The sequence below is a fragment of the Panthera uncia genome (assembly GCF_023721935.1).
Source record: "Panthera uncia isolate 11264 chromosome A1 unlocalized genomic scaffold, Puncia_PCG_1.0 HiC_scaffold_16, whole genome shotgun sequence".
Classification (NCBI taxonomy): domain Eukaryota; kingdom Metazoa; phylum Chordata; class Mammalia; order Carnivora; family Felidae; genus Panthera; species Panthera uncia.
In genome coordinates, this window is record NW_026057576.1 from 6,759,166 (window position 1) to 6,777,807 (window position 18,642).

The 18,642-nt window shown below is 52.2% G+C and overlaps 1 protein-coding gene across 1 annotated transcript in view; it reads left to right on the plus strand.

Moving 5' to 3' along the window:
• The first annotated feature begins 8,356 nt into the window (after window positions 1-8,356).
• GTF3A (general transcription factor IIIA) overlaps window positions 8,357-18,642 on the plus strand; it is an 80,851-nt gene continuing 70,565 nt past the window's right edge. Inside the window, exons 1-3 of the mRNA XM_049647535.1 lie at window positions 8,357-8,434; window positions 9,343-9,346; window positions 9,601-9,672. Of these exons, the coding sequence (XP_049503492.1) occupies window positions 8,357-8,434; window positions 9,343-9,346; window positions 9,601-9,672 (154 nt within the window). The remainder of the gene's footprint in view (window positions 8,435-9,342; window positions 9,347-9,600; window positions 9,673-18,642) is intronic.

The window sequence follows — 18,642 nt, forward strand, 5'->3', positions numbered from 1 at the left end:
ATGCCCTTGAAAGTGGGGGAATGGGAGGGGGAACCACCGGGTTGGCTTGAGTCAACAGAGAACGTTGCTCAACCCGGTCTCAGCCTGGCACCGGGGCCCGGCCCCCCACAGGCGACTAAAGTGAAGGCGAGGTGGGAGGCCACCTCGATCCCTCCTCCTTCGCGTCACTGGTCTGATGAGCAAGTGAGGGTTAGGTGGGGCTCTAATCAGGAGACGCAATTTTGTGAAATCGCCCCTGCTGTTGTGGCAAGTGTCAGCTGCTTCCGGGGACCCCCAGGGGGCAGTAGATTTTCCAGGATGGGGCGCCCCCGTGTAAGCGTGCCCTCAGACGTTTGTCCTATCCGAAGGAAAGGATCATACCCGTGCCCTGGCATGGTGTGGGAGGCATTGGTTTAGAAGCTGATGGAGTCAAAACACGCTGAGTTCCGGGGAGGCGACAGCAAACACAACACAGCAGAGGTGACTCGAGAGGCTCTGCGAGGAATTCTCTGGTGCTTGAGCCCGGGACCCTGGCTGAGGCTAGCGAGTCAGGGTCTAACGCTATAGCTTATCAGGCTTATTATACCGGATGTGCTTGTTCTAGAACGTAGCTGCTTGGGTGTTAGTCATGGATTTTTTTTTTAAAGAATTCTTTCTCGGGGCGCCTGGGTGGCTCAGTTGGTTAAGTGTCCGACTTCGGCTCAGGTCAGGTCACGATCTCACTGTCCGTGAGTTCGAGCCCCACGTTGGGCTCTGTGCTGACGGCTCATAGCCTGGAGCCTGTTTCAGATTCTGTGTCTCCCTCTCTCTCTGACCCTCCCCCATTCATGCTCTGTCTCTCTCTGTCTCAAAATAAATAAACGTTAAAAAAAAAAAAAAAAAAAAAAGAATTCTTTCTCCTGGAGCTCCTGGATGGGTCAGTTGGTTAAACATCTGACTCTTGATTTAGGCTCAGGTCATGATCTCACGGTTCCTGAGATTGAGCCCTGTGTTGGGCTCTGAGCTGAGTGTGGGAGCTGCTTAAGATTTTCTCTCTCTCTCTCTCTCCCTCTGCCCCTCTCCCACTTCCTCCCTCCCTCCCTCCCTCTCTCTCTCTTTCTAAAATAAAAATAAATAAACAAAAATAAACTCTTAAAAAAAAAAAAGAACTCTTTTTTCCCCCAAGCAACAGATAAAAGGAAGGAAAACAATCAGCTTTCCTAGTCAGGCAGTTTGATTCCCCCAGTATTTTTTCTCTTCTAGGAGGTAACTGTAGTACGACATCTGGGGGGATACACCCAACATACTTGACGTGAACTCCTAGCCCGAGCGGGAGTTCCTGAAGCTTCTGCCTGGACACCGCTCCCCCCCCTGTCCGGTGCTACATTCAAACAGACAGAGCGCTGTCGCCAAAGGCTGCAGAGGAATTCATCTGGAAAAACACAGGTAATTAATTGGCATTAAAAGGTTGCTCCAAATCCCCATTTTAGGTAAGTTTGAACTTTTACCTTTTTCTAAATGCTTACCAGGTGTGCTTGTGGAAAATAAAATCGTTCTCTTCCTGCCTTCTAGAAAACATGCCTAACAGCAGTGGCAAGGTCCCAAGGGGGATAGGAGGGAGAGGTCAAAAGGCAAAATGCCTGTGTGGGTAATCTGTGAACTATCTGCCTCCAGAATGTCACGGCTTTGTTTTTATTACTATTATTTTTAATGTTTATTTTTATGAGAGAGCACAAGTGGGGAAGGGGTACAGAGAGGGGGACAGAGGATCTGAATGGGCCCCACATGGAGAGCCTGATGCAGGGCTCGGACCATGAACCGTGAGATCATAGCCTGAGCCAAAGTCGTACGCTTAACCGACTCAGCCATCCAGGCGCCCCATGGCCTCGTTTTATCCTGTTATCTCTCTTTTTTTAAAAAAAATTTTTTAATGTTTATTTGAGAGAGAGTGAGAGAGAGAGCATTAGCAAGGGAGGGGCAGAGAGAAAGGGAGACACAGAATCCGAAGCAGGCTCCAGGCTGTGAGCTGTCAGCACAGAGCCCGATGCGGGGCTCAAACTCACGAACCGTGAGATCGTGACCTGAGCCGAAATGGATGCTTAACCGACTGAGCCACCCAGGCGCCCCATAAAGGAACACACTTTTGGTAATGCTCAAAAAACCATGTAGGTTCTGCAGAAATTAAATTAAATGAAATGAAAGGCTTCTGGATCCAAGATCAATATAAAAGCAATTACATTTTGATATAATAGCAACAAACAGAGGACGGCATAGAAATCCCCCAAACAAATAAAACGAAATGTTTACAAGACTCCTGTGGTCTTTATTGAAATGCGTGAAAGTAGACCCAGAGGAACAGACAGATTAGAACAGACTTGGAGGGGCGCCTGGGTGGCTCAGTCAGTTAAGCATCCGACTCTTGGTATCAGCTCAGGTCATGATCTCACGGTTCATGAGTTCAAGCCCTGCATCAGGCTCTGTGCTGACAGCACTGAGCCTGCTTGGGATTCTCTCTCTCCCTCTCTCTCTGCCCCACCCCTGCTCGCACACTCTCTCTCTCCTTCTCTCTCTCTCTCAAAAATAAATAAATAAGCATTAAAAAAAAGAACAGATGTGGATTAGAGACTTGATGTTTTAAAGATGTCAATCTCACTCTAATTAATCTAGAGAGTCAATAAAATCTCAATTAAAAAAACCCAACTGGGTGGCTGGGTCAGCTAAGCGTCCAACTTCGGCTCAGGTCATGATCTCGCACTTTGCGGGTTCGAGCCCTGCATCGAGCTCTGTGCTGATAGCTCAGAGCCTGGAACCTGCTTCAGATTCTGTGTCTCCCTGTCTCTCTGCCCTTCCCCCGCTCACACTTTGTCTCTCTCTCTCTCAAAAATAAATAAAACATTAAAAAAAAAAACAGATTAGTTCTCCAGAACCCCAGAATCTGACTCTGGAATGTGTGTAGAGAATGCAAAAGCCTAGTGAGAGTCGGGACCGTGGTCCTTGTCAGGGGGAGCGAGAAGGAGTCCAGGGAGGGCTGCATGGGCCACTAAGGAAAGGGCAGTGCTCTCTCTCTCTCTCTCTTAATCTGGGTGGTGATGAGTTTGGTTGTCTGGGAAAGAGCTGGGCTGAAGAGGGGGGTGGGTTAGGAGGCCACTGCATGATCCAGGCAAGAAGTGATGAGGGCAATGGGGGAGAAAACGCAGAGGCAAGGGCATCGTGAACCCCCCGGGGGCTCGACCTCAGGGCTTCAGCAACAGGTGTTGCACTGGATGAGCGCGAGGGGATTGTCCAGAACATCTAGGGACTCCGTGGTTTCCTGCTAGGAGACCAGATGGTCCGTGGTGGGGAGCGTGGCCGGGTAATGGTTTGGAAGGGATGATACATCCTGTTTAGGGCACGTTGAATTTGGGGTCCTCGTGGGAGCGTCCGAATGGATTGTTCAGTAGTCGGTCAGATAGAGGGATCTGAGCTCCTCAGGGCCAGAAGCCAGCTGCCATTGCAAGGTGTCCAACCCCTAAACATTGCCCTGAGTACCTCCTTCTTTCTACTTGACAGGAGAGGCCAGAAAATCCATCCCCCACCCTGAGTCTCACACCAATGATTTTGCAGACGGAGTCCCTGGGAGGGCCTTCTCTCGTGGCTCATCTTCCTTTCCCCAAGCACAGAGCTTAATGATTTTTCAGGCTCTTTTCCCCTCAGTTATAATGTGGAACTGCTCAGCCTGGTGTTTAAGAAGCTCATTTCCGACACAGACCTTATTAGAAATCTAATTCCTTCACTGTGAACAGGGATGCAGTGACTTCGGCTTCCCGAGCTACCTGGAGGAGGGAGCCTGAAGCTACCAGGAAGCAGGAAGAGCAGAGAGAGCAAATGAAAAGAGAATCCTTATTCCAGGCCCTGGGGCCTGGCTCGAGGCGTGAGGGGGGCTCCATCCGCTCTTTGGGCACCTACCTGGGACTCCGCAGTGAGGTCTGCTAATGCACCTGCCACCCTGGGGAGGAACGATCATGGGCTCTTTGAGAGAGAGGGGGTCCTCCCTCCACCTCCCGAGCCAGCCCGGGGCCTTTCGATGAAGAAGCGGAGCCCAGCCCGTGAAGTGACTTGCTAAGAAGAGAAAGCTAGAGGTGGAATCCAAGCTGGGGCCTGGGGCAGGGGTGGCGAAGCCAGGGCCCTGGGGCTCCCGACTTAGGGAGCTGCTCAGCCTGCGTCTGCACGACCCTGACAGTGATGTCTCCTTATGTTCTGCACCCTTGACCCTTCTCATGCCTTGACTTAGCCCCCACGCCGTGGTCAGAGACTCAGGGCAAAAACCCAGGGATCCCGAAGACGCATTCAGGGTTTGCTCTGCTATAGCACACCCTGTGGGGTCATCTTTCACAACTCGGCTCAAAATTCCTCCTCCGCGAAGCTGTCCCCAGTTCACCCAGGTGCCCCTGGGACTCCCCCTCTTCTCCTGGGCACTCTGCTCGTCCTTACCTTAAAGTATGGATCGTGTTAAGGCTTCTGTGGCTGTCTCATCCGACTTCATCCCAGAATGCTCGCTAGAGCACAGAGCTTGATGTATATGTGAATTAAAAAATGTTAGTTCAATGGCGAATGAATGAATGAGTGGCTACCTCGCAGGGCCGAGCCGTTTGCCCCTTGTAATGTAGGGATGCAACCCGGGAATGGGGTGCTGGGGACAAAGCTGGTCACAGGGGCCAAGCCACCTGGTAGTGTGGCTCTCCCTGCTCTCTGCAGGCATGCCTTCAGCCTCCCTGGAACCTTCTCCTGGCTGGGCTCTGTGGGGGGACGGGTCTTGCCGGCGCGGCTGTCCTCTCTGCCCCCGTTCGCTGGATTCTTTCCAACCCCTCCCACCCAGCAAACCTTGCCCACTGCTTGCCTCTCAGGCTGTTTCCAACCCAGAGGGAGAAGCCACCCCACTCTCTCCCAGGAGAGCCCAGGCAGTGCTGAGTGCCAAGGGCCGAGCACGGAGGCACACGACAGGGCCATTCCTGATGTGTTCACCTAACTGGCGAGAGCAGGGATGTTAAGAAGTCCTGGTCCTAAGAGAAGTCAGCGCCTAATCCTCACCCCTGGGCTTCACATTTGTCTCTTGAGTTAGAGGCTTTGGTTGTCAATCAGACCTTTTATTAATCACATGCCCAGTGACAACCCGTCTCAGGCTTTGTCAGAATAGCCCCAAAGAAGCAGCCCTGAAGCCTAGACATATAACAAAGTCCCCTAATTCTGCAGCCTGCCTCAGCAGACCCCCTCTGGACCGTATTCTGTTGGGTGGTCTTCTCAGTCTTTTTGGGAACTGCCACGCCCACACTCCATCCATCCATCCATCCGTCCGTCCATGCATCCATCCATCTATCCCTGGAGGCCGCCATGTTTAAAAACCTTTTTTTTTTAATGTTTATTTATTTTAGAGAGAGACAGAGCAGAAGCAGGGGAGGGGCAGAGAGAGAGAGAGGGGGAGACACAGAATCCGAAGCAGGCCCCAGGCTCTCAGCCACCAGCACAGAGCCCAACGCGGGGCTTGAACCCACGAACCGCTAGATCATGAGCTGAGCCAAAGCCGGATGCTCAACCAACTGAGCCACCCAGGCGCCCCAGAGGCCGCCATGTTTTTAACAATGCAACCAGGCTTCCTTCTAGAGTCACTTAGCCCCCGGGGTGGGCAAACTACAAAATCTGAGCCATCCCCTCACAAAGGAGCTAACCACCGGGCCTGACAGAAAAATCAGTCTCTCTTTCTCTGGGCGGCGAACCGTGGTGTGGACGTTGTTGGCCACTTCCGTTTGCAGCTATGGGGTCTGAGAGACAGAGAAAGCGGATCCAAAAGAGAGAAATGAAGCAAATTGCAGAGGGAAGCAGAGACAAGGACCCGAGGGGGTGGTGTCGAAGCTCCTCCATGATTCCATTTCCGGTTTAGGTTCCTGGGTCCAGCATCAACTCTGCTCTTGGCTTCCACGGATAGTTTAGAATCCTGGGCTCCCCTAGGTCATGGTGGGGTTCTGGTCCTTGCAGTTGGAAAAGTCCTAGTGGACTCGGTCTCAGCACAAGGTCATTTGGTAGCCCCTCTACCCTGACATTGGGGCCCAATCCTGCAGCAGGGTTGGGACCCTGTTGTGTGGCAGGCCTAGGGTCCTCGAGGCTCTGAGCTGCAACTTTGCCTCTTCTCACCCTAGACGTGTGGCCGGGTCTTGCCTCTCCTGACTGGCTTCCTTGGGGTGACCGCTGGCCCTGGGCCTCCAGGCTCTGCCCAACTGTGGGGACACCAGCTCTTCGGTGGGACCTCCCTCGTCTACCGTTGTGTCCCCGGAACCTCACACTTTGCTGCCTTCAACCTACTTTCAGCATCTGGTTTTGGGTCACTTTCCCCAGGGGTTTCTTTCCCAAGATTCCCTCTGCTGTCCTAACAGTGACGTACATCCTGGGGACAAAGCCTCACAGAGTCCTAAGACAAACAATCTGCTTGTTCGTGTCTTAGGTTTCTTTAAAACAAAGAGGAGGTTTGGGGCCCGGGTGGCCCAGTCGGTGAAGCGTCCGACCTCGGCTCAGCTCACGATCTTGCAATTTCTAAGTTCGATCCCCACGTCGGGCTCTGTGCCGACCGCTCAGAGCCCGGAGCCCGCTTCGGATTCTGTGTCTCCCTCTCCCTCTGCCCCTCCCCTGCTCACACTGTGTCTCTCTCTCAGAAATAAAAGAAATGTTAATTTTTTTGTTTTTTAATTAGGAGGAGGCTTGTCACTCAGTCTCTTGAAAAGGGTAATGCAAGATCACGATTAGTACCAAAGGCCTGACAGTTTTAGAAACTGAGCGGAACCACTGTGCTCCCCCCCGACCCTGTGCCCACGGCCCAGCAAGGGGTGGACAGCTGTGCTATGGTCTCTTCCAGGGCAATGAAAGTGGCCCCTGCCATGGGGTCCAGGACAGGCTGGGTGCTCGAAGCCTCCCTTCAGACAGAGGACCGGCATGGTGCGAGTCAACCTGGACTTTGCTTGGCAGTGTGCTCACGGGACATCGAGGGACAGGAGCCCCCCGTGGTGTCTGTGGCTCTGTCTCCTTCCCACCGAGAGAATTAGAGCTGGCCTGGCCCCGAGGAGGCAGGCATCCTAATTCTGGCGAGATCTAAAATACAGAGGTAGAGAAACAGCATTTGTTTTAACTTTTTACTTGGACGTAATGTCGAGTTTACAGAAAAACTGCAAAAATAAGAATAGTACAAAGGATGTCTTACACACCTTTTACTTAGAGTCGCCGTATTGGTAACATTTTAACCCATCGGCTTTACTGTCCTATTTTCTTTGTCCCCCTGCCCCCTTCTTTCTTTCTCTCTCTCAATTTTTTTCGGAACCATTTGGGAGTAAGCTACATAGCACCAAGGACCTTTGCTCTGGAATACTCCAATGTGTTTTCCAAGAACGAGGATATTCATTTACACAAACCCAGAATCGTCAGCTTCATACTTTTAACTCAGTCTACTGTTCATTTCCCAAATTTTGTCAGTTGGCTCAATAATGTACTTTACTCCACGGGCTCCTGGGTGGCTCAGTCGGTTAGGCGACCGACTTCGGCTCAGGTCATGATTTGCAGTTTGCGGGTTCGGACCCCGCATCGGGCTCTGTGCTGATGGCTCAGAGCCTGGATCCTGCTTCCGATTCTGTGTCTCCCTCTCTCTCTGCCCCTCCCTGACTCGTGCTCTGTCTCTCAGAAATAAATAAACATTAAAAAAGTATATATACCTATAATGGGCTTTACTCCAGGCCAGGCTCCAGCCTAGGATCAGGTATTCTGTTTAGTTGTGATGTCTCTTTAGCTTCTTTTAATCTGGAACGTTTCCTCGGCCTTTATCTTTTATGACAGCAACATTTTGTTTTAAGTAGGCGTCACAGCCAGCACAGAGCCCCAGGCGGTGCTCGAACTTATGACCCTGAGATCAAGACCTGAGCTGAGGTCAAGAGTCGGACACTCAGCCGACTGACCCACCCATGGCAGCAACATTTTTAAGGAATTCAATTCCTCATCAGCGCCTCCCTCCCCACCTTGTAAATAGAATGCCACTTATTTGGGGTTTGTTTGGTGTTTCCTCATGATTGGATCGAAGCTGTGAATCCCCCACTGGTGATGGAAAAAGTGACATTATGTCCTTCCCAAAGTCTCGCAGCAGAGGGCACACGATGTCTGTCGCGCCTCAGTGGGGATGGTAATTTCCATCACTTGGACGTGGTGTTGACTGAGTCGTCTACTGTATAATGACTATCTTCAAACAAAATGTCTTTTTGAAGGCTCATATATATTTGTCGTGTAACAAGTGATTTTCTAAACTACGCCCGCACACACGCACACGCACGCACGCGCAGACACCACTGTATCCGTAATTCCTTTTCCCCTAAAATCCCTTCTTTGCAATGCCATGCACACAAGAGCTGAGCGGTTTGCAGACCCTGAGTCTGGGTTCAGGGTGGACTTGCAGAGGACAGAATCCTCCCAAGTGAGTTTCGTCAGAAAGGTGCCCCGTAGAGGATACTAGCTTGCTTACAGAATCATTGACACATGGAAAGCGGCTTATAAATCGGGTCACACCCCAGGACTGGTCTTTCAGCCCTTGAAGAGCAGGCAGCCAGCCTCTAGCTTCATGATTGTACATCTAGGTCACCATCAAAAGGCCACTGTGAACTTGGGCTAGTTCTCGTCACCCTGCCCCTGCTGCCTCCACGCCATCAAAATTGCTCCCGGGGGGCCCTGCCTGTCTGGACCCCTGGGAGGCCAACCTCTGCTCGCCGGGTGGCAGGAAAGCCCGGTGCCTCCGTGGCTGTGCTCACCAGCAGGTGCGGGGGTGGGGGGGGGGGGCAGCTGTCCGTTCGTAAGGAAACTTCTAAATATCAGAGGGCAGCTGGCTTTGAGATGATCCTTCCAGCTCAGGCCTCAGGCAGCTTTGCTCTGGATGCTACACGCGTAGCTTTCGGTTCTGCATTTCTCTCTAAATGCATTGTTTCAGGAGGGTAAGGCTAACAGGAAAAGCAACTACCAGGGTGGGTAGATAAAAGCATCCCTCGAGATTATGATGGCGCCGTGGGCCAGCAGGGGGCGACTGAAGAGCTCCCGTGCCCATCAGAAGGAGAGCCAAGGAGGGTGGAAGGCATTTGGCTCCGCATCCAGGGCCGGGTTTGGGCTGGGGTCACAGTTGTGGGGGCGTTTCCGGGGGTCTGGTATAGACAGCTCAATAGTGCAGGGGGGCAGGTGGGAGGCCATCAGACCAGGCAGGGATGGTCCTGAGGCCATTGCTGACAGATTTCCCAAGGGCCAGCCGCTCCCATTTTGGAAGTCTCCAGAACAGCTTTTGCTCCCCGCACCCCCCCCCCCCCCCCTTTCACTCTCTGCACTTTCATCTGCCTGCAGGTCGGTGAGAAAGGGACTCACCCTGGCCATGTCACTCCCTGCGGGTAGCTGTCCACAGTTCTTGCGTGACCCAGCTCTCGGGGCTCACCATGGCCGTGGACACTTCTCCATGATGAGCGAATGGCTTTTCCTTGAATGACTTTGGCTTTCCCGCAAGCAGCCAACGCGAATGTTTGAAGGGCACCGCGCCCTTAGCCCTCGCTGGCCTTCTCTTAAACGTTGCCGTTCCGCTAACCTAATTCCCGTCTTCCTTTCTAGAAGCTGAGCAGGCGGGCCGTCTATCCAACTCCATCGTGCTTGAAGGCGACGAGAGGCTGGAAGGAGGCACAGGTAGGTTCTAGCGGGGAACCTTCTCGGTCAGCTTCAGACCGGTTGAGTTTGAGGTGACTGGGTGACCCCGTGAAGAGACAGATGCCCAGGAAGCAACTCTGTCTCCAGGTCTGCAGCTTGGGATGGGTCTGAACTGGAGGCAGTGACTGGCAGTAAAAAGTCACCCATTTAAAAAAAAAAAAATGCAGTGGATCCTAACGTTACCATGGTAACGGCTAGGTGGGTTCCAGTTTTAGCAGGTGGGGGTGGGGCGGGGCATGTCTGTGACCTCCGTTTGATAGGGGGGCAGGGAGAGGGGGAGCTGCCTTCTAGGGAGGCAGGTTCCAAGCCCGGCTATCTGATCCAGCCGCTTACCTTCACCACCTGTAAATGCACGTGCAACCAAACCTCAACCACAAGCTGCAAGTTGGAGAAAGCATTGTTCTCAGGATTGATTTTGAACTTTCCGTGGCTCCGCTTCCCACCAGACGCACTATAAGTGGGTAGTAAATACCCGACAGCAAAGCGATAAGGCGCGACAACACGCTTTGGGGGGAACACCACTCAGGCCCGCCCTTCCGCTCTTTTCCCTCACCTCTCAGGAATGTTCGGCCCACGATCACCAATACGCGAGAGTCTGGGAAAGAAGGCTGAGTCATTACTGGCCCCTTCGCTGCTTCAAATTCTCATCTAGGGAGAAACTCCTCGCGCAGCCATTATGTTCAAGATGGGGAGGAGAAAGGAAATGGATAATTAGGAGGAATTGAAGAGATGCGAATTTCCCTTTGCTGGGAGCTGCTGCTGGATGAGGATGCCTCTTCACAGAGCATTTTCGTCCTGGTTAATTTGCTTTACTTTGGAGCCAAGAAAGAAGCGGATGTTGGCGGACAGGAAAACACACAGAGGCAAATGAGAAGAAGAGGAGGGAAAGAAAGAAAACCTTCTTGCTACGGGAAAGGCAAGTTACTGCTATTTCGTCAGCAAAATAAAGCTGCGAGAAATCACCGTGGGCGAAGATTCATAAGCCCTTATGGGAAGCCCAGGGGTCTCAAGGGAAGTGTGTCCCTGCAGGTGTCCTGGGTCCGCTGTCATGTGACTTCTGTCAGTAACCCGCACCTCTGCTGAGTCCATGGAAGAAGGAGTGTTTGGTAAATGACTACCCTAATCAGATAAGCCCCTCTCTTTGGCTAAAAGCCTGGAAGGATTAAAAAAGTTCCCTTTTCCTTTCACTGACTTGCTCTGGGCCAGGCGCGGTGCTGCTGGGCACGTTGCTTGGGTGCGTCAGGCTCCCAGTTCAAGCCCGCGCGGGGCATCCCCAGGACGGAGGGCTGTCCTTGCCTGCGCAACCTGTGGAGTGCCCTGTGGGGAGTCTGTTTGAGGAGGCTTCTGGAAAGAGGGCCTCCCAGAGGTGAGAGAGCTGCTGGCCAAGTTTGGAGCCTCTGGGAAGCCTTTCCTGACCTCACGGGTGCCCAGTACCCCAAGACGGAGCGCCCTATGCACCCTTGTCAGAGTATTTACTGCAGTGGCTTACAACTGTCCCCTACCAGCCTGTGAGCTCCATGCGACCAGGGACTGCCCTGATTTTGTTCACCACTGTATCCCCAGGGCCCAGCACGATGCCTGGGGAATTGTAGGTGCTACAGTTGGAATGGTTAAAACAGTGGATGGATGGGCTGGGGCTGGCCGGGGGCGAGGGGTGGGGGGCGGTGGCGGGGAGGAGCAGGTCGGGTTCAAAGACCTTCTGGGATCCATCACCTGTCATCTGCCCGCCCACCCTGAACGTAGCCTCAGTGGAAGAGGCACAATGAAATGGCCAATGGAAGCGGAGAGAAGTGCCCCCTTGTCATCCAGAGCATGACCACAACAGGCTCCACGGGGCCCCAAGTTCAGGGGCCACGGGAGGTGGATCTGTGCCCTTGCCAGCCTTGATCTTTGGGTTTCTTCTATGGCCTCAGTTTTGGGGGTCCTTGAGGCTTCGAGACCAGCATCCGTGGTCTACGTGTCCCATCCCACCAAAGTAGGCTAAGGCAGACGCAAGGGCATGCCTGACACCGTGGCTGGGGTGCCGTTCATGAGGACCTGAGGGTCCCTGCTGGGGCATGACCTGAGTCAGCTGGAAAAGCATTTGGTGGAGAGGGAAGGGCCACACAGCTCATACTTTGGAAATGCCAAGGGTTGTTGATTTAGGGGCTTACATAAGGCTTAGTCGGCATAGACCCAGACCTAGCATAATTATCTCTAATGTGTCATCCGCCTTTTGAGGTAGGTTCTCTTTATTACCCTCATTTTGCTGGGGGAGGAAATGGAGCCGAGAAGGCCAGGTCGCTCGCCCTGAGTCAGAAGGCCGACGCCTGGCTCAGGGACCCACGCTCGTCCCCCTACAGACTGCCTCTTGTCAGGGGTGCTGGTGCACCTGCCCAGGTTCTGCGTGGCCTCGTGACCCCGAAAGACAACCTGGCTTGGGGGAGACATCCGGGAAGTGGAAGAGCCCACCCGGGAGGCAACCGCACCGGCTGAGAGATGTATCCTGGAACAGTAGGACCAGCCTTGCTGAGTGGTGGAAACTTGTCCCCAACAGCAGACAACGTCGGCTTGCCCGGGAACCGTAGCCTCTAGGCACAGTCTTGGTCAGCGGAGAGGATCTTGCAGCCAGGAAGGCAAGATAGGGCATCCGTCCCACCAGCCCAAGAAGATCTGTGCCAGCTCCTTGCACGGAAACGGGGACACCAAGGAATGGTCTGAATAACTAATAAGCACACGGCTTCAGGTATTACGAACAGAAGCAATAAAGTGGATGCTTGGATGAGTTATCAGCGTGCAAAGAGGCAAAAATCCAATTTAGGAGATGATGTCAAACGGAATAAATCCGAAGTAATTGGCATGCTGAGCATTAACCACCATAAAGGGAAACCGTAACGTATCTCGGTTAAAAAATACGCGGAAGATCAACACACGCCGACTTACCGGCTGGGGAAATAATAATGATTTTTCCTGAGAGAGCTGCAGTCAAGGCCTGTGCCATCAGCGTGATGCATTTAATAAATATCTGCCGAGAGTCCTTGGGCTTTGCGTGTTCTCGATGCTCCCGGGCTGTGGGTGTGCCTCAGACCGGGCGCTGCTTGGCCGGTTGCCATCTAATCTCATGTTCATGCCGTCCGGCTTGAAAAAGCAAATAAGGTCCGAGGCGGTTAGGGACAGGGGTGAACGAGACCTCTCTCACGGAAAGATGTGGGTTTGGAGGCCTGACCCCAACCTCTCAAGGACAGTGTCCCGGAGAGGTCTTTTGCGCCCGGATTGAACGCTGGGGTGAACGGAGGAAAAGCCGGGGTCACTGCCAGACAAACCCAGACGCCGCGATCCGCGTTCGAGAACCGTCAGAGAGAGTTCCGCACACGGTCTCTGTGTGGGTGTCGTCATTACCTGAGTCTGGCAGCTGACAAAGCTGAGGCCCAGAGGAGGCAAGTAACTGGCCCAACGTGACCCAGCCAAAGAATAGCAGAGCTGGGATGGACTGACCACTTCAATCCTCCTCCCGAGCGGGCAGGCTTCAAGGCTCAGTAACTGGGGAAACATCTCTCGGTGGGTGCCGTTTAAGGCCACATCCTGTTCTGGAGTTTTCTTCATGTTGGTGTTCTGTTTTGCCCAGAGAAGGAAATGATGCAGACACCCACCGACTGTACCTTCCAGGGCTCAGACAGCGTCCGTCGGACAAAGCACAGGTACGTGTCGATGCAGACTGGTGTCACCGGTAGAGAGCGTCCGGGTGTGTGACAAGCCAACAGCACACGCTTAAACGTGACAGGCGGACAACCGATGGTTTACATGAGAAGCATGGATGATTCGATACACAAACAGTGGCTGAGATTTGTCTCCTAAAAGAAAATCACCGTCCAGAGGCGGGGAAGTCACACGGCCCGTGGCCCTGGCGGGGAGCACAGAGCTGTTACCGACCAGCTGGTTTAATCCTGGTCCGCCCGCAGCTCCGGGTCCTGGCGCAGAAGACAGACAGGTTCCACATTCTGCTCTCTTGCTGCTGCTGTCTGCCTGTCGCCCGGAACCACCCGGCCCAAGGACGGCCACGACTCGGTCGTGAGGATGGTCAGATAGGGACCGGGAAGAGCTTCCACGCTCCCGAACATCCTTACGTCACTCCAGTCAGGATGGTTAGCATGACATGTCATTCATTCATTCGTTCGTTCATTCATTCATTCCCCCAGCCCCTCCCCTCTTCATCACTCTCCATCCGCTCAGCGCTCACGGTCTACCAGGTGGCCGGCTGAGCCCCAGGGTGACACACAGAGATAGAACATAGCCCCCGTCTTCAAGCTGCTAACCGTCCAGAAAGGAGATAGACTTGTTTAAAGAAAAAAATAAGAAATGCAGTTCCGCGGGCTAAGCTGTGGCCGGGCGGCGCCTGGGAGCTGGGCTGGGGCTTTTCCAGGGAGAAGAGCCTCAGCCGAATCTTCCAGGGGGGCTTCCCAGGGGGGAGGGCAGACCGGGCAGGAAGGGGAGCAGTTCAGTCGGCGGGGGAGAGGCACAGACATGAAACCACTAATCCACTCATCCTTCTGGGAACCCGCCCCCCCCCCCCCAGCTCCCAGTCTGGCCCCACAATCTGAGACCCACCCCCCGGATTGTTTCCTGAAGGCTGGTTTGCACCCCGCCGCTCCTCGTTCCAACCCTTTCCTGGCTTAGGATGATTGGTGCCCGAGACTGTCTGCCACCTGAGAGCCAGCCAGTGCTGGGCAGATTTCTTGCCCCCACCCCCCCTCCCGCCCCCGCCACCCCTGCCCAGCTAGCCTCTCCTTTAACCAGCGCAGGCCTCCGTAGACTCAGCCCAGGTGGGAAAGGCAAAGTTTCAGAGGCCGCAGACAGCAGTAAGGCGGGACATGGCAGAGGGGGTGACAGCAGCGTGCCGATGACAGCAGACTGCTGACCAAAGCCGTTTCTACCCCGGGAAGACTCAGCCTTGCCCGGGTGGGGCTCCCTCCCGACCTGCTCTTCTCTCCTTTCTCTATTCTTCATCCTTTCTCTATTCTTTCTTCAGCACTCACCTCCCGGGGAGACCTTCTAAAATACTTCAGGGAACAAAAACTCCCCTTCCGCCATCCAAAGGGAACACATTTGTCCAAAACCAGAGTCACCTTGCTTTTTCCAAATCAGTCCTTCCTTACAATTTTCCCGTCTCCGGGGACGGCCCTGCTACCCCCTTCCAGGCACCGAGGTCTACACCATACATTCCTCCCGCCTTGGGTCCCCTCAACCCTGACACACACAGAGCATCACACTGCGGATTATTGTAGTTGGGAGGGACTTTGGGCGTCTCCTAATCCACCTGCCCGCAGACCGGGAATCTCCTTGTGACATTCCTGGATCCTTCCTGCTTCTCCCCATTGTAGCCCCACACAAGGGGTCTCATGCCTGTCCCCAGTGCAGTTCCGTTATCTTCTTCAACTTCCCGCTTGCACATCCCTTAAGTAGTTTTTAGGCAACATTCCCATGACTGTGACCAAGCTGGTTACCTCATTTTACTTTTATGGTCCTTGCTAAAGCATAATTTTAATTCGATTAAATCCTGCTCGAAAGGCATTCCTCAAGCCTTCTAAGACAGAAGCAATGTGACGTGACAATGACAATGGTGAGCATGAATTCCGAGTGAGGCAGCCTGTGGTCAGATCCTGTCTCTACCCCTTACTGATGATGCAACCTCGGCCTTCTGTTTCCTCATCTGGGACCGGGGACCCCAGTAACACCTGCCACGCAGGGCTGTTATGAGGCTCAAGTCAGTTAATGGACGGAAAATCATCAAGAACAGTACTAACAATCCGGTAACATTCAATAGATGTTTGTTTTGTTGTTGTTGTTTAAAAATATGTGCTATGAAGGGGCACTTGGGTGGCTCGGTCGGTTGAGTGTCCGACTTGGGCTCAGGTCATGATCTCATGGTTTGTGAGTTCAAGCCCCACATCGGGCTCTGTGCTGACAGCTCAGAACCCGCTTTGGATCCTCCGTCCCCTTCTCTCTGCCCCTCCCCCACCTGTGCTCTCTCAAAAATAAATAAACATTTAGGTGACCTGGGTGGCTCAGTCGGTTGAGCATCTGACTGGGGCTCAGGTCATGATCTCATGGTCTGTGAGTTTGAGACTCAATCAGGTTCACTCCTGCCAGCACAGAGCCTGCTTTGGATCCTCTGTCCCCCTCTTTCTGCCCCTCCTTCTGTTAATTTCTCTCAAAAATAAATAAACAGTAAAAAATCTATACATGATGATTACTGAAACTGAGTAGTACATACATGTGGGGCTGTTAAATTACTTTAGAAAACTGTATATGTTTGCAATTTTCCGTAATGAAATTAGAAGTTAAAATGTAATGTCATATACATATAATGGAATATTATTCAGCCTTTAAAAAGAAGTATCTCCTTTCCAGCATGGATGAGCCCGGACCACATGAACAAATTGAAAGGAGCCTGTCATCAAAAAACACTGTATGATTCCCCTTACACAAGGTACTGACAGGAGTCAAATTCATAGAGACGGAAGGTCGGAGGGTGGTTCCCAGGGGGCTCAGGGAAATGGAGAATTGTTGTTTAATGGGGACCGAGTTTCAGTTTTGCAAGATGAAAAGAGTTCTGGAGACCGGCGATGGTGACGGTCGCACCACAGGCTGTGAACTGTGAGGTTAAAAATGGTTAAGACAGTAAACTTCGTATCACGTGTGTTTTACCACACACCAAAATAAGTTTAACCCTTAATTAATAAATCTAATCAATGGAATTAGTTTATTAATTTGACGGATACCCCCAATCGATACCTGGGGATACAAAAATAAACAAGACAGCACCTGCCATCCCTGAACCCTCAGTAAATAGGGGAGAAACGCGGGTAAATCAGTGCAGCTCTACGAATGAGAGGTGGAGCCCAAGCCACGGCAGCAGGTCAGCAGAGAATGTGGTTAACAGCAGTGTGCGTGCGTGTGTGTGTGTGCACGCGTGCATGTGTCTGATGGGGGCGAACGTATCTCTTGTTCTGCACAAGGAGTGCATTAGCTGATTTATTAGCCTGCATTCAGTTTGTACCCAGAAAAAAACCCCTGCTTTGTCCTTGTTTCCACATGGGGTAGTTGATTCACTGGGCTCTGGGGTCAGAGTGTCTGGGGTCAGATAGTGACTGTGGTTCTTGGAGCTTCAGATCCCTTATCTGTACTGGGGCCACTAACAGAACCTGACTGATGGAGTCATAAAGTTACAAAGAGGTAATGTTTGCAAAGCATCAACAACGTCCTGGGCATGTTAAGGGCTCCGGTGATGCCTGCTTCTTCTCTTCCACCTAAACGATTCTTACAGAAAACTCTTTTCTGTCAAGGACTCTGCTCAAACCTCACACCTCTTTACCCCCCCGCCCCCACCCCCCCTCCAAGAAGCGCGCTTCAGCAAGCTTTCGCTAGGGGGCCAGAAGGGCCGATTTCATTAACCTTCCCATTTTCGCATTCACTCCCACTCCTGGGGACACATGGCCGGTGTTGCTGGTGCCGAGGGGGCCTCCGGACACGAGGTGATACGAAAGGAGGAAAATCAAGGATGCGTGTGCTTTTGGGAATGCAAGCTGGGGCAGCCGCTCTGGAAAACAGTATGGAGATTCCCCCCAAAACTAAAAATAGAACTACCCTACGACCCAGCAATTGCACTACTAGGCATTTATCCAAGGGATACAGGTGTGCTTTTTCTTTTCTTTTCTTTTCTTTTCTTTTCTTTTCTTTTTTTTTTTACATTTATTTATTATATTGAGAGGCAGAGAGAGACAGAGCATGAACGTGGGAGGAGCCCAGAGTTGGGGAGACACAGAATTCAAAGCAGGCTCCAGGCTCTGAGCTGTCAGCATGGAGCCCTGACGTGGGGCTCGAACTCCTGAACCGAGAGATCATGACCTGAGCTGAAGTCGGACACTTAACTGACTGAGCCACCCAGGCGCCCCACAGGTGTGCTGTTTCAAAGGGACACACGCACCCCAGTGTTTACAACAGCACTATCAACAATAGCCAAAGTACGGAAAGAGCCCCAATGTCCATCGATGGATGAATGGATAAAGAAGATGTGGTATATATATATATATGTATACACACACACACACACACACACACACACACACACACACACTGGAGTATTACTTGGCAATCAAAAAGAATGAAATCTTGCCATTTGCAACTACGTGGATGGAACTGGAGGGTATTATGCTCAGTGAAATTAGTTAGAGAAAGACAAATATGTGACTTCACTCATATGAGGACTGTAAGACACAGAACAGATGAACATAAGGGAAGGGAAAGAAAAATAATATAAAAACAAGGAGGGGGACAAAACAGAAGAGACTCTTAAATTTGGAGAACAAACAGAGGGTTACTGGAGGGGTTGTGGGTGGGGGGATGGGCTAAATGGGTAAGGGGCATTAAGGAATGTACTCCTGAAATCATTGTTGCACGATATGCTAATTTGGATGTAAATTTTAAAAAAGAGAAAAGAAAATAATAAAAAGAATTCATGTGCTTTGAAAAGGCAAAAGCAAGCCTGTGTTAATATTTGAGAGGGATGTGTTTCAGCTTTCCCTCTGGGGAAAGGGAAGAAGATGCGGATTCCAGGCTCCATTTTCTTGGGTGGAGGACCATGCCCCGCTTTTGTGAGTCTACGCCGCCACCTGGTGGCGGCATGCTCACACAGCCATCCATCTTGTCCTAGCCCAGACCATCCCTGAATTTGCGAGACTCTGCCCATGATTACAAGACTAAACACAACATTGAATTTTCTTTCCCTGTAGGAAACCATTAGCCCTGAAAAACTGTATTCATTCCTGTGCTGATGAGATTTTCATCTTGGGCGAAACGTTCTTTTCAGAAGGGGAAATTGCACTTGAACGCGTAAATCTGACGCCGTCTCCTACTCTTCCATATTATGCGGGGGGGGGGGGGGGGGGGGGCCCGTTTCTTTTTTTGATTTAA